General features: G+C 37.0%; 2 protein-coding genes across 5 annotated transcripts; both read right to left on the bottom strand.

Moving 5' to 3' along the window:
- Positions 1 to 1,238: 1,238 nt before the first annotated feature.
- Positions 1,239 to 8,575, bottom strand: LOC113355871 (synaptotagmin-5-like). Of its 2 annotated transcripts, XM_026598844.1 has the most exons (12): positions 8,214 to 8,575; positions 7,971 to 8,126; positions 7,759 to 7,879; positions 6,706 to 6,827; positions 4,853 to 4,954; positions 4,642 to 4,716; positions 3,828 to 3,907; positions 3,151 to 3,301; positions 2,826 to 3,056; positions 2,087 to 2,383; positions 1,810 to 1,923; positions 1,239 to 1,705 (listed from the first exon to the last, which is right to left on the bottom strand). In XM_026598844.1, exons 1-12 carry the CDS (start codon positions 8,316 to 8,318, stop codon positions 1,556 to 1,558), a joined length of 1,704 nt encoding a protein of 567 aa, XP_026454629.1. In that variant the 5' UTR covers positions 8,319 to 8,575; the 3' UTR covers positions 1,239 to 1,555. The 2 variants fall into 2 exon arrangements, with proteins under 2 accessions (XP_026454629.1, XP_026454630.1); XM_026598845.1 differs by lacking the exons at positions 7,759 to 7,879; positions 8,214 to 8,575 and having other exon boundaries at positions 7,971 to 8,095.
- A 627-nt stretch (positions 8,576 to 9,202) lies between these two features.
- LOC113355869 (putative chloride channel-like protein CLC-g) lies at positions 9,203 to 14,155 on the bottom strand. 3 transcript variants are annotated; one of them, XM_026598842.1, is made up of 8 exons: positions 13,827 to 14,155; positions 13,542 to 13,742; positions 13,277 to 13,454; positions 12,498 to 12,760; positions 12,067 to 12,336; positions 10,797 to 11,925; positions 10,270 to 10,465; positions 9,203 to 9,628 (listed from the first exon to the last, which is right to left on the bottom strand). In XM_026598842.1, exons 1-7 carry the CDS (start codon positions 14,003 to 14,005, stop codon positions 10,298 to 10,300), a joined length of 2,388 nt encoding a protein of 795 aa, XP_026454627.1. In that variant the 5' UTR covers positions 14,006 to 14,155; the 3' UTR covers positions 9,203 to 9,628; positions 10,270 to 10,297. The 3 variants fall into 3 exon arrangements, with proteins under 3 accessions (XP_026454627.1, XP_026454626.1, XP_026454628.1); XM_026598841.1 differs by lacking the exon at positions 9,203 to 9,628 and having other exon boundaries at positions 9,747 to 10,465; XM_026598843.1 differs by lacking the exon at positions 9,203 to 9,628 and having other exon boundaries at positions 9,747 to 10,465; positions 13,542 to 13,714; positions 13,827 to 13,926.
- Between the last annotated feature and the right edge of the window lie 1,653 nt (positions 14,156 to 15,808).

Raw genomic sequence — 15,808 nt, 5'->3', positions numbered from 1 at the left:
AATTTAGCTCCGTTTCGGGGATTTCGATGTTTCATTTTACTCCTTGGTGTAGCTGTTGACTAGGGTAATGCAAGTCAGAGTTAGATATTAAGAACCCAGCATCTACGTGTATCCAATGTATCTGGAGTGAACATTATGTGGTGTTCCGATACGGTGTCATTTTCACTTTGTCTACTTCATGTGGGTTTCATACCCTTTCATACGTTGGAACGGAAAGTTCTTGGGTTTCGCTTACAATTTTGATTTACTAAAATTGACACTGTTGATGTGTGTTGATTTAATTTATCTATTGCGGACACTACGAATCAATTTCTATGAAAATGAGTTTTCCGTGTGCCTGATCTGTCTACAAGGTACTAATTCCCAAATCAAGTTTCAAGTGTGCTAGGAATATATGTTAGATTACTACCAGTTGGATTCTTGTGGTGATTTAATCTTCTTTGAGATTAATCTATGTGGTCAGTAGACGTGATAGTATTTGGACTTTATTGTTCTTTTAAAGGCAATGGCTTGGATGTGTACTGGAACTAGTCTTAGAAGACTCCAATTTAATGAAGTTCATACTGGAGGTACTAGTCGTTCAAGATTTGCAGTGCTCTCATTAAAAGGGTTGTCAACACAATAACAATACCCACAAATTACAGTTGACGACTCCATGTATGTATGGTGACGATTCTCAAATATAAAATGACGACCCAAAGTGAAAGGATGACGATCCTCTCATATATTTTGGACAGAGAGGTGAGTTTTTTGGTCACCGAGAGTCGTTATTGCATAAAAACAAGTCGTCAGTGAAGGATCGTCAATGGTCCCATAAGACTCCAGTAAATCATAAAACCGTTATCTCTACACTATAAACCTATCGATATGACGACTCTATAACTGTAACTGCAATTTTTCGGTTGGAAAATCTAATTCAAAAGTAACCCATCAAATTAAACACAAATAGGAAATAAATTACGGAGTTTTAATTTCCAATAGAAGATTACGACGATGAAATCAATTGAAGATTTCTGTTTTCTTCGGCGGTCGTTAATGGCGAGAGAGATAAGATTTCTGTTTTCTTCGGCGGTCGTTAATGGCGAGAGAGATGGGAGTCGGGTGAGGAAGGGGAGGGTTTTGGTTTTCTGATTTGGGGGCTTTTAGATTAAGGGTTATTAGGTTTTAAGTTTTTATTATTTGGGAAAGGGGAAAATAGTACTTTCATCTATTTTTGGAACCCCCTATCAATTTTGGTGTGAGTATAAATTGGGCAGGGCCCCTAATTAATTTTTGGGCCCCCAATTAAACTAGGTTAAAAAGGTTTGACAAAAATAAATAACCGAGCTGCTATTCCACACACTTATTGCAGCACTACTTAGCACTCAACCACATCCAGACCCTGGGATTTTGGTAAACAGGTGGGTCACAGCTTAACAATCTTGACCAATAATACTGGGACACATGGATTTGAGCTGTAAGTAGTGCTGTGATTAGAGCACCGAATAGCATTTCCGAATAAATAAAAATGAAGCCCCTAAAAATATGTTGCACGTCAGGGCCGGCCCTGGACACATCATGTTGAGTCTCTGTATATTGGTTGTGCCGACCACTTGAGATGCAAATTCAGCTTTCCTGATTTGGCACCATCTAGAGGGACAGTGTCACTGTATTCCCCTTCCAGAATAACCCTGGTAAGTGTAATGATGCATCGCCCGATATAGTCCTGGAGGGATTAAACAAGCAAATATTGTATTTAGCTTAATACTTCCAAGGGGAAAATAAACATACACAGAAACTATGCTAGAATGTGAAATTTAGAAGACATACCTTTCCAAATGTATCATGATCATAAAGTTCCAGTACTAGCATATCGTGTAAACCATCCTCCACAACAAAGTCAAAAGTTTGGTTCCAGACTGGATTCAGACTGTCATTTACAACCTGACAACAGTAAAGCTTTTAGAAATAGGGAGAGTTCAAGCAAAGATGAAAGTAATAGACATGGTGCACGTGCATGGAGCAAAAACCAAACAAATTGGGTCCAACCCATCAGAGAAAAAAGAAAACCATACGACTCCTGTACTATGTGAAGTTAGAAAGTTACCCTAGTTTTATTTTTGGTTCCCGCTTTCTTCAAACTCAGTATAACGTAGGGATCGGCCTTTCCCAGTATATCAGTTGCTGGCACCTCCTCAGCTGAAATCACTGTCACAGAAAGTACTCCTCTCACTATGACCTCTCTTTTCTTTTGGTTGGCTGCTTTCTCAAGATCACCAGCCTCGGTTCCATCAGACCCAGATTTGAGGGCTTTCTCGAGGGATGTCATTGAGAACTTTGGAGCAAAAGGATTAGTAAACGAATTCTCCATGCCAAATGGAATATACAAAAGCTCCAAATGAACCTAAACAAAAAGCACGATACAGTTGATTAAAACTCAAGATAAGGATGTATTGATTCCACAAGAAGAAAAACTCAAAAACATTTAGGACTGCCATTATTTAGAAACCAGTGATGACAGAGTTAACTGAGACAACCATCTGCCAAGGTATTTCTTTGCAGATAAGCTATAAGCGAACAGATTTAGCTTCTAAAGAGCAGCAGTGTGTGTAGTAAGCAAACACCATCCACAGTGCATCATAAGCTACAAAATTCACAAATGGTCTAGATATGAAGATAATAGAAATATCTTACATGCTATAGTCCAGCTAGGAATTTCTCAGCAAGGGGACATTCTTTTCTATATGATATTTTTAAACCAAGAACGACACAAGAGATTAACAATGAACAATTCTAAAACATGCATCGTGGAAGAAGTTTAACTAAGAGAAAGAAAACTGAAGTACCTGGCCCCTGTTTTTCGTGTCTCTCTGGAGATCCAAATCTTTGACCAACTTCAGCCAAACATCCTTCACTTTACCAGGCTCAAGGTCTTTCAACAACACTTGTGCACATCCAATCAGTTCAGATGCTTGAACTCCTTCATCATCAAAAATTTTGACTATCAAATGTTGAGTAGATGCATCCTCGACTATAAATTCAAAGTGCTCATTCCAAATAGGATTCAGCTGATTGTTCTGCAGAAAATAATTCAACAATTAGTTTTTTAACCCCATGGGCCGATAACTAAGTTAAAAAGAAATATTCGAGAAGGAGGAACAGCTCACTTACAATTGTTTTACTTTTCTTCATTCTGTCAGCTAATGGGCGTATATACACTACAGCATACGGATCAGATTTCCCAATGATGTCCTTGTTTGTTAATTCCTTAGCCTGTACAAGCTTCACTTCTAATGTCCCAACAGGTTTCAGCTCTAGATCACTAAACCAGCACAAAAAGAAGCAGGTAGAAGTTTGTGATACACTAAGACAGATGAGCACTGAAACATGAGAGCATCGAATGTAACACCAAGAAGACAAGCGGAGTAGCTTAGCACCCAGCATGCAGCAATGACACATCCAAGTCCAACCAATAATGCAAAGGGTCCTACTTCAAAGGTCATCCACACAAAAAATGTTATGCATTCAAACCATAGATCTGTGGGCAGTTTTGTATACCTACCATGAATTTTATCTAGTGAAAAAGGAATCCTAGAGTTTGGAGCCTTGGTTGGCTAGATAAACTAAACTTTTCCTAAGCAATGCTAAAAAATCCAATTTGATCTGGTTCAGGGGAGATCTAGTGGTCCAAGAAGCATCCACCAGTTACACACCTTAACCCTATGTTATCTTATGCATGGTTGGAAATTTCAAAAGTTTCAAGAACATGAACGAGATCATTAAGTTTGGACTAGGATTGACCCTTACGGCCACAATGGTGATAGTAAGTACAATAAATAAATCCATACCTATAGTCCCCAGGTATGATGGGAATAATTTTCCGAACTGGCCATGTTATAGAATCTTCAATTGCATCGCGTATCGTGCTCTGCGCAAAAAAGGTGCAATTTAGATAAGTAACCTGACAGGTGCTATCAAGGAATAAAATCTGGGAAACAGTAATAAAATCTCTATTGTATTCTAGAATTCATAATAATAACTAGGAGTTTCATCCAAAAACACCACACGTGCAAGGTTACCATTATGAAATCTACAAAGACTCGTGAACACGACATAATCAACATTATCAGGGTACAAACATATATTAGATAGACATCAAAAAGTTTAATAGTAAGGGAAATTGAACTGCATAAAGGGTATACTACTCATAGTATTCCTATACGAAAACTTGATCTATGGTATATAACATTATCTAAGGGATTTAAACAATCTTACACTTATCAGGCCTGATGTTGGTAACATTTATGTTCTTCACCAGGCTAAAAAAAGCTTCAGAGATATATGGACGTCTTACATATATGGAGACTGGGACTGGGAGGGTAGTAAACAATCTTCCTAACAGGTAAAATCATCATTGGTAAACTACCCTATCAAGAGAAAACAGTTTACCCAGATGAACTGTGATTCTGTCATTCGCAATCGATCCGTTTAACAGAAATAAGAATTGAAATGGTTCATACAAGTAAGGCTGAACCTCGATAGCATTGGAGAGTAAACTACCCTCCCAATCAATTTGCTCAGATGAACTGCTCTTCTATCATAAGCAGTTGATCCATTTAACAGGAATAAGAAAAGAAATGGCTTATACAAGTTAGACCGAACCTCAATAGCATCAGAGATTCCAGGAATAGATGATACATCACCACCAACAACTTTAAGTGTAAAATCCAACTTCTTCTGCAATCCAATAATTCAGAATAATTGTAAGATTAAGTATCATGTTAGTGTTCAGAAAACGGCACTAAGCCAGACTGCTAACAAAATTTTAAGAAAAAGCTTATCAAGGGAACTCCTGTCAGAGAGAAAACTGCACCTTATGCCTCAACGAATAACAAACAGCTCCGAAACAAGGAAACTCATTAACTAGTGGCTTAAACATTAATCTGAAAACCCCCGTGAAACCAATGTTTTTGACCTACATAAGTTTCGAAAGGAAGAAAGATCAGCTAAGCAGACAATAAGGTGAAAGCAAACAAAAATAAAATAACAACAAGGTTGTGTACCTGCAAACATGAAAATGGATGCCAAGTAATAGAGAAGATGGGCACGGGGAGATAATTTTTCTCTCTAACAGAAACAGGCATAGTCACATAGAGAACGGTAAATAAATTAAACCAATTCCTAATATTTTGGAAGAGGTCAACAGGCTAATATATCGACCAGTAAACCAAATGTACATTCGTTGTCACATCCTAGAATTCTAATAAATAGTCAAAGCAACATCCTGTCAGCCATCCTGCATAGCTACATTAATCAACAGATACCAAACTGCTTTAAAATGATAGAAGTGACCGGTGTTTATCTGGCATTATTGTATAAGCACAAATCCAACTACAAGGTCTTTAACAAAAATGTAATTTGTTTGTTAATAGGAATACAGGAGGCCTATGCTGTGAACAAAAAATGTTCCGAGGCAGTAAAAGAACTTGACCAGCAAGACTTCATGAACTGGAGGGCTAATACTATTTACATTGTCTCTATGAAATTCGTATTTTTAGCCTACAAGGTCAGTGACTCAGTGGATATAGGTAACTGAAGAAACTTATGCATTCATATAATTCCACAACAGGAGGAACTACAAAGATGGGGAGATAAACATTCCAGAGGCAGAGATGAGGAGATAAACATTCCAAAGGCGGACAAATGCATAGAGTACTGGTTGCAGGATCACAATGCTGGTCTAGTTCTCTAACTGAACTAGGATACAAAGTAAAGGTTGCAAACAAACAAAAAAGTACTAAATACAAAGTGAATTAGATCATATGTATACAGTTACAATTATCTATGCTCTCAGTGTGCCTATGATGTAGCACCATGCGATACTTAGCTAGTGTGTATCATCTTACGATTCTGTTTTCTTTTCTTTGGAAGATATACCCATTATTGAAATGAAATTCTAGTATTCGACCAAAGAAAAAAAGGAAGAATCAATCACATTCGTGATGCAATCATCCCGGTATTACAGCCAAAGGTCATGAAATACAAGATGCTCGTTGAATAATAAGAACCTAAATTTATTTTTACGCCGCGAGATATTCAAGAATTTTTTTTACAGCCTCTTCTAGGGCAAACAGAGTAATCTTCCACAGAAAGAAGAAAGGAGTCTCCCCCCTTTTTTACCCGAAAGCTCCTTTTATTCCCTGGGCTGGTCAGTACCTAGCCCGGGCCATTTCTTGCTTTTTTTCCAACGCAATAAATGATCATTTCTCTGATTTGAAGCAGAAATACTTGTTTGTATTTTTGTTTTTAAATCAGAGAAAGATGAGTTGATGCATCATCCACTGCGTTGGAATAAACCAAGATAGGGGATATGGAACAATAGGTAGACGCTACAGATTGCATTGAGTCTTGGTATGGAAACCTACTAAGTGACGGAGAAGACAGAATGGGCTACACAAGAGGACATGAACATGGCCAAAGTGATATATAAGCTATTCAGAACTGGAAATTTCTCCATTTGCTACAAATCATCAACTCGGCCAAGTTACAAAAACATGTTTTCACTTCTCAGCCAGTTAAATGTTAATTTTTACTGTTCTTGTATTCTCTTTTGCCCCTTTTACGAAATTGGCACTCTACAATACAAATAAACAGTACAGCAAGATATATGTACGGTATCCAGTATATGAAAAAAGATAACATCAAAACTGAGAACTAAAACATCACCTGTATAGGTAAAGAAACACCAAGTTTCGTCTTGATATCAAGTACTATGCTTGGATTCCCATCCCACTGCATCTCCAACTCCATTGTAATGCCATCCTCACCATCTTCAATGATTGAAACTCCTTCATAAATGATGAACCAGTATCAGTTTCACGTTCCAATAACAATACAACAAGCTGACTAGTTAAAATAAAACATTATAAAGCAAAAACAAATCCATTAAATCAACACAAGCTGGTGAAGGACGTGCTTAAACTCCTGATTTTGTCAATAAAAAGGAATAATTCTGAGTGTCAGTGCTTAACTGCTCATATAATGTAAAACATACAATTAGGAGCACTGGTTATTGAACTAGTGTGTGCTTAATTAATAGAGAAGTTCATGATAAAAGCAGCAATTTAGTGCCATTTTTCATTAATACCAACTATAACTTTCTTTAGCTAAGCAGCAGCATTAGACATCCTTTTGCTTGCTTGAAGATAAAGCATCATGAAAAGTTTCAAATAAAGGATTCATTATTAATACGATATGATATGCAGAACATCTCTAAATCCATTTTTAATTGTTTGAATACTACAAAACAATAAATTTTAAGCAAATTTCCTTGTTGTGCAGCCCTGTTATCAGAAGGTACCTATGAATTCCCTAAGGCTGGTGTTTACCCAGGGAATCAATTCCCTGAAATATGAGCTATTTCCACGGACAGATTTTGGGGAGGCAGGGAGAACTACAATCATTCGATCTGTGACTAGCTTAACAATCTGCTCTAAGTAAGCGAGCATACGTTGACTTGTCTCTCTGAGAGCACCCGAATTAAGTCAAGCTTCACAAAATGCCTAGTAAGAAACATTTTGATTCAGAATCAACAGAACACTCCTCTAGAATGCCTTACCACTTGTCACAATCTAAATAACACAGCTAAGCGAACAACAAACCAATTTGCCCAAAGAGCTAAATACTTAACAAGTTCAAGCATCGAAAGCTACAAAGTTTACGCTAAACTAACTAATATACAGGCACCAACATTGAAATTAGTTTACCAACAAGACTAACCTGTAAATTGTGGAGCAACAGTACCAAGTGTCAACTTAGAAAACTTAAGAGATGAAAGTATAACAGGTCTATATTGTTCAAGAACAGGTTCAACTGAGGTTTTAATCAGTTCGGACGCCGCCTGTAGCGACAACCACAGTATAAATTACATTTCAATTTCAGCTCATAATCAATTTAGAGACAGCAACAACACGAAACTACAAAATTATTACCTGATCAACATATGGCCAGATCTTAGTGAGCTCAAGATTAAGCCATGTTAGCTTTTGTTTCTCTGAAAATACAACCCATGATGGATAAAAATCTAATGGAAGTAGCTTTTTAGAATCTTCAACTGTCATCTTTGAAAACGCTGATACTGTTGCTGCCTGTAAAACAAAAATCATACAAAAAAATCAAAAATAGAAAAACAAAAAAAAAATGTTGCTTTTTTAATGTTTTGTTCTTCTTCTTACCAAATCAGATCGACGTTTTGATCGATAATTCTCAGAACGAACAAAACCCATTATCAATCCAATACCAACAGTGATTCCAATAAACAACCCAAAGAAGAAAGACATGATGAGAAGAACAAAAAAAATTCTTTTTTTCTGATTTTTTTTCTTTTAGGGTTTAGTTAGCTTCTGCAAGTGAGGAGTAAAAAAAAAAAGAGGTTGGGTTTAGTTGAAGCAGTTAATTTTGAACAGAAAATCAAAATCGAAAACGATATCTTTCTTTATGATTAATCATCATATTATTGGGAGAGCGGGTGATTGAGAGTGTGATGATAGATAATGAATGAATATGAAATTTTGGTTTTTTTAGTTTTGATTCAGCTTGGTTTCCTCATTCTGATTATTTAGCTTTTTTGACACGTGCCGACGTGGAAAACTTACAACATCTCGAGACTGTAAGGATTTATTTTACGGGTGGTGGCGCACGGCCGTTCTTAGTTGGTCCACCGACAGATTATTCTTTCTGCCGTGCCCGCCCAGGCCAAGCAAATGTGAGGCAGTAACAGCGTGGCCTTGTAAGTTCTAACCCCATGGGTATCATTGCAACGCGGTTGAATACCGGAAGCGGGATATATTTCTGATTCTTCGGAAGTAGAAGTCAGAAGCATAACTGAAAAGCAAATATTTTGCTTTAAGAAATTGTGTAACCAAAAGCTAATGTCGTTTTTTTTTTTCTAGAAATCATTTTAAAATTGTATAACCAAACTAATTTTTGACTTTTCTGCTTTCAGAAATTAATGTGTATTCAAATCGCCTCTTAAGCATTGAGCCAAAATATTTTTATTGCGGACGCCACAGAGTCAATAAATAAATAAGCAAAAACCTGTATACATCCAAATTTTACCAACCCAAATGAAGCCAAGGGTATCAATTAGAAACTTAATAAGGTGGTGCACTTGCGCAGTTGGTGTAATGAATACATAAAGTTGATTATTCATAAAGGCAGCAGCAGTTCACGTGTAAATACAAACAGAATGTCTTACGAATTACTAAGTTTTAAGCTTTTTAGGCGTGTAGGGTAGGGAAGGGTTACCGTCCCCCAAATTAAAAGGAAGATCTGTTTCCTACTTTAATACTAACACAAACACTGAATTATTGTTAACATATGGCGTGGAAGAGTTGGTAGTATCGGCACAGCTGTATAGAACATCCCGAGCTCTTTGACTCACCACCATTTTTACTTGTAAAACTCACAAGACCGTCAATTTGTTTTCTTCAACAAGGATTTCGAGAGAATTGTTAAAAAATGCTTGTATATGACAAACAGAAGATGTCTGTCGACTCCAATAATACATCTCAAAGAGTAAAAGTTTACATTCTTGATCACTTAAATCCAATGGAAAATTCCAAAGTTTACCTATTCACGCATTCAACTCCTGCAATGTCAAAAAAGAACATATGTATACAAGGGCGGTGAGAGTAAAGAACAGCTGAAGATGGTTTTCAGTAATGTTTGCAGGCCATCACCATTATCAATCTACTGCCAGAGAAGGCTTTTAAACAAAACTAAAATCAATTCTATATCTGTGTATAGTTTTTTTTACATTTTTGGATAAACTCCAGGATTCTTTCCATAAAAAATGGCACCAGACTCAAGAGACAAGTCTTTTCCAGAAAATACAACAGCAAGACTATGATACTCTAATCAATAGCTAAATAAAATTTTCAATTAGACAACCGAAAACTGCGCAACAGCGTGGGAGACCTTCTTTAACTTCAATGACGAGAAGAAAAAAACAAACTAAAATACTAAAGTTGATGGGACTTGATTGCTAAAATATTTGTTTAACTAAATGAAATCACAAAGTTACTGCCCGCGTCATATAGAAAGATATAAACAAGGTTTATGACTACCATAAAGCATAGGAGAAGGAATTTATGGTGCGGTGTGTAGCTCTTCCTATGCACATACATGGTTGATGGCATGGAACTTGCTCATCATTTCTTCATGTTTCTCGGCTTAGAAGAGGAATGCACAAAGCATGTTTCTGTTATAAATCAAACAATAATCATGTACCTTGTGAAGGAGCTCAACTTAGACGTGACTAAACTAGATCCACGCCATTTACAGGGGATGACCTGAAAACTTTATACAAACTGGAAACTCGAAATCGTAATCTGTTCCACTTGCTCTTAAAGAGGAAAGGATGCAACCCCAGTATATGCTCAGGCATAAAATCGTGTCTTGTTAATATACCAACAACAGGTAATCTCTGCATTACAACAAAAACAATTACATTAAAACCACAAGTCAGCATGAACACAGAAGTTACTTAAATAGATGAAAACCAATTTCACGTGCTAGTCATCCAATTATAAGCTTCAACAGTGAATAAAGTCGCAATTCATGGGTATTAAGCTCATGTATTAGTAATTAAAATAAGCTAACATGCATATATAAACATGAGGAGAACACCTGTGCTTCAGGCGAGTATCATGTCCACAAGATATAAGGTATATCAGTGCATCTACCTAGGTCTAGCAGTGACATTCTAAAATAAAATAAGTACAAAATGTTCAAAAAGAGTATAAAAGATTACTTACACCAAAGGTCTTCGGTATCACCAACATATGTCTTAAACCAGCCTCTCTGAATATCATTAGAGCTTTCCCTAATGACATTGTCTCCACAACAGTATATGGAGAGCTGTTTGTAAATGGATGCAAGTCTATAAACATCTCCAGCTCTTCATCAGTCAATTCTATATTTTCTATCGAGTCACATTTGCCTGATCCCCGTTTGCCAAAATCATCTGCACACAACTGCCCAAAGGCATGAATCCCTGTGGGTACAGGACTGGGCAAGAAAGCTTTTTTCTTTAACAACACAATAAGATACTGCCTAAGGACTAAACCGTACAACACCGGTGTCATTGAGATTGGAGGTTCATCAATCACAGGAAATCCATTATGCCCCGTGGTTTTTAAGACTTGTACGATATTCCTAACCTTCTCAATACCGTTAAAGAACTGAAGCGGACCCGTGACAACATCATTGACTGTTAGCTGCCTCATGTATGGCTCTGCGTGAGCTTCTAGGTAGGGGAACCCCTTCAACTTCATGATAATGTCATAAATATTGCCATTAAAACCATCAGCCACTGCTTTAGATATGAGTAAAACTAACATTATCAGGGGAAGCAATAACAGATTGTTGGTAAGTTCCAACAGGATAACACATGTGGACACAGTTATCCTCATAGATCCCCCGAGAAGAGAAGCAGAACCTAGTACCGCAAAGAGGCCATGGTTGAGGTTAGAGCGTGAACCCAATAATATTCCAACGAAACGTCCATAAGAAGCCCCTGTTACGATAACAGGGACAAATAGGCCTGAAGGAGCTACAATCCCGTAACTGATGACACTTAGAAAAAAGCAGGTAACAAAGAAGATTAGGATCGAGAAAATGTAGAACTCAGCATCCGTGTCTTTGCTGAAAAGATTCTTGATGGCATCATCATTTGTAGTGAAGAAAAGGCTTGCCAGATCATTGTAGTGACCGGGTGGACATTGATACTTCTTGTAGTTACCAGACCTTCCAATAGTTGGACATGCTTCATATGAATCAGCTGGACAAGGTCGGCAAGGTGCAAACCATGGTAGACCAAATAGCAGACATGAAGTAATTATAGAGATCGCACAAGCGAGAAGTATTTTATATGCAACTCCTTTTCTGAAACAGTGAGACAAGTGAAGGACAGTAAGACATTTACTTCTTTAGAAAAATAACTTCATGGAATGGAATTTCTTTTTCGTTTTATGTTGATGGATGATGATGACGATAAGACGAGCTGAGGGAAAGAAGTATACTTACTCGTTGATGACACTATATACTCGTAGGACCTTATCCAAAAGATAATTGTATAAACCTCCCAACAATCCTCCAATTACTGCAAGAACCAGCACAGGAGGTACATCTGCAATGTGATAAGCAGTACTTGCTGAGGTCACATCAAACATTATCAGCCCACCCTTACCAAATAACCCACAGTGGCCGTTGTTACAAACATCAATGAGAGCCCGGAGTACAATAGCAACCACAGTCGTTGTGAAGAATGTTCTCCAAAGTAGAGAACTCTTCCACCTAATAGATTAAAACATTTGAGGTTAAAATCGAACAACGAGAACTCTTTTCCACAAAGATTTAACAGTTCCAGGTGGAACCAGAATCCATAAATGGGAAAGAGATTTGCAAACATTCGCGAACCGAGATACACTTTTAAAACCAATTAAGTTATGCAATACCATGATGCCATTTCTTCAAGAGCAAAAAGAACACCACCAACTGGTGCACGAAAAGCAGCAGCAATTCCTGCAGCTGATCCACAAGTCACAAGATCACGCCTGTCTCTGTCATTCTTGAACACCCGTAACCATTTCCATGTCATCCCATATTTCTTAGATCCACCCTGCCCCAGTAATGCTGCTATACAAGCACCAGTATGCACCATGGGTCCTGCCTTGCCAACTTGAAGAGAAGCTGACACGGCAGCAATGCTACCAATGATCTGTTAATAAGATAACAGACTCCAAGTCGTCAGCCTTTCCACTGGAGCAAAGAAACATAAAAACTATAATGCCAAAAGGTTACTGTGTGGATAAGATCGAGATGATACAATGAATGATTATAGGTCGGATTTTATCCTTATGATTCAATAGTTCATCCAAAATTAACCCATCATCCATTGGTTGCAACTACCAATAAATTATCCATTCACAGGTTATTTCAGATCTTTGGATTATGGGATTACAAGTGCTAGAAAGGACTTTGGTGCGCATAAATAAAACTAATGTGCAATTAACATTTATGTTATATTTGAATTCAGCATTGGTTATTGAAACTAGGTGTAAGCAGCATCCTCCTCCTATATCCTAACTAAGATATTTTCCATATTCCAAGGCGCATGTCATTCAAATTTTTATGTAATGGATTTTAACATTCCACTTCTACAGAACTGCTCCCATACGATAAATAAAACAATACAACAGTAAACTCAACGGAAGTGAAACCCTAAACATCTTACTTTTATGACCAGTGTTTTCGGAGAAAAGATTCCAGGGGCATCCACACCATTTAAGTAAGCCTTTACTTCTGGTATACCAGAACCAGCTGCAGCAGGTGCAATATAAGCCGTAATGACTGATGAAAACAAAGTGAGACCCAAATTTGAAAGAGCAAATACTGTGAACGCCCCTCCAAACCTGCACAAAGATTTCAAACTTTCATCCAACAAGAGCAAGATTTCAAATCAAATCAAAGAATCTAATGAGGGTGGTGAGAATAATTACTTTCTAGCCAACATCAGATTAGAAGTAATAACAAACTTCATTCCAGCAATATTCTCAACAGCCAAATTATTGAAGAACCCAACAAGCCCAACTGAAATCCCAATAAGGAAACACAATATCCATTTCATACAAATATACTGAAATATCTGAAAACACCCACGACTTCTCCAATCCTGCTTGAAGAAATCATTCTCAGTTATCCTGAAATAAGCAAACGATCAAATTCCAAACAGAACTTACTCATGATTTAAGATCAATTTGTAGATAGAACAGTACAGTACTTACTCATAATCTAAGCTTTCAATTGGGCAAAATTTAGCACCAACAAGTGCAATTTGAGATGTGACATTAGAGGATCTAACAAGTGGTGATGGGAACTGATTATGATAATGATAATCAGGAAGTAATGGTTCCATTAAACCTGGAGATTCTTCTTCTTCTTCATTATCAGTCTTAACTTCCATCTTTAGGGTTTATCAAAGAAGAAAGTGATATGGGTTTGACCCTTGGTGTACTGGTTTTATTGGTTTTTTGAGGAACTGTCAGTCCCAGACCGTATTAAAAGACTTGGAGTTAAGACTCCTTGTTCGCGAGTGGATTCTGTTTTGTTTTTATTTCAGGGGAGAGAGTTTCAATTTTGTTGTATCGGTGGATTATTATAATTTGATAATAATTCTGTTGCCATGTAGAATATTCAACTGCTTCCTGAGCAGTATCACAAGTGGGGTTGCTGAGATTCAAAATTGGGAAACGGCTTGTCAAGTGTCCGTATAGGTAGGGCTTATAACCCGTTTGGACATAGAAGCGGAAAGTGCTTTTGTTTTTCCAGAAACAGAGGTGCAGATTTCTTCACAATAATTTGACTTATTTGCTTCTAAAAATCGTTCTCAGATTTTATGCTCAAATTAACTTTTTGTTTGGAATTCTAACATTTCAGGCTCAATAGCTTATGTCTTGTATGATAAACAAGCTAATACTTGACATCTCCAGTCTAAATGGAGCAAGTCCACTTTTGGGCACATTTAATCAAGAATCTCTGAACTGCAACTTGAATTAACAAAATTTCAAGCAAATGATATTTAAGGAAATCAAATTTCTCAGATTTTATCTATAGAGAAACAAATTGAAGCACTAAATGACATTCAAGCCAGCTCAAACAGACAAAAGTCAAGAGATACTTTCTACAATGATATGGATAGGAACTCAAAATATTTCCACATCAGAGCTAATCAAAGAAGAGTCAGGAATATAATTGATTCACTCCAAGCACCTAATGGCTCATGGTGTCAAGACAGATCTTCAATTGAACAACTTCTGCTCACTCATTTCAAGAACATCAGTTCTACTTCAAATCTTTTAGACAGTTATCATTTTCTTCAGCATATCCCTACTTGTATCAACCAACAAGTGAATAATGCTTTGGTGGCAATCCCAAATGAAAAAGAAATACACAGTGCTTTAATGTCTATGGAACCTTGTACCTCTCCAGGGCCTGATGGTTTTCCTCCAGGTTTTTATCAAACTCAATGGGAAGTAGTTAAAGATGATGTTTGTAAAATGGTACAGGCTTTCTTTCATTCAGGTCATCTATTAAAGAAGATTAATAATACAAGAGTTACATTGATTCCCAAAATAAACTCTCCTCAAAAGCCAGAAGATTCTGGACCTATTGCTATTTGCAACACAGTCTATAAGATCCTCTCAAAAGTTATAACACTGAGAGTTAAAAAGCATATGGTATACCTTATCTCTCCAATGCAATTAGCTTATGTTCCTGGAAGATATATCTGAAAATATATGCATGGTGCAAGAACTTGTTCAAGCTATGAAGAAGAAAAAAAGGAAGAACTGGACATCTGGCACTTAAAATGGACATATCAAAAGCCTTTGACATACTAGAATGGATCTTTCTTTTAGAAGTGCTCAAGAAATTTGGGTTTTGTGACAAATTCTTCCATCTCATCTCTGATTGTATCTCAACTACTCAACTTGAGATCATGATAAATGGCTCTCCTTCAAGTCCTTTCAAACCTACAAGAGGGATTAGACAAGGGGACCCCTTGTCCCCTTATCTTTTCATTTGGCAATGGAAGCATTCTAAAGATATTTGTATCACTGTGAAGCCACCAAGCAATTAACAGGGATGAAAATCTCTAGGTCATCAACTAAGATTAATCACTTATTATTTGCAGATAACTGTCTCTTATGCTGCAAGGAAAACCTAGACCAAACAAGAAAGTTTTTTAAAGTTATTGAAGATTTTAGTT

Source organism: Papaver somniferum, chromosome 3 (genome assembly GCF_003573695.1).
Source record: "Papaver somniferum cultivar HN1 chromosome 3, ASM357369v1, whole genome shotgun sequence".
Taxonomy (NCBI): domain Eukaryota; kingdom Viridiplantae; phylum Streptophyta; class Magnoliopsida; order Ranunculales; family Papaveraceae; genus Papaver; species Papaver somniferum.
Note: the sequence above shows the minus strand (reverse complement) of the source record. Positions and strands in the feature narration are given on the sequence as shown.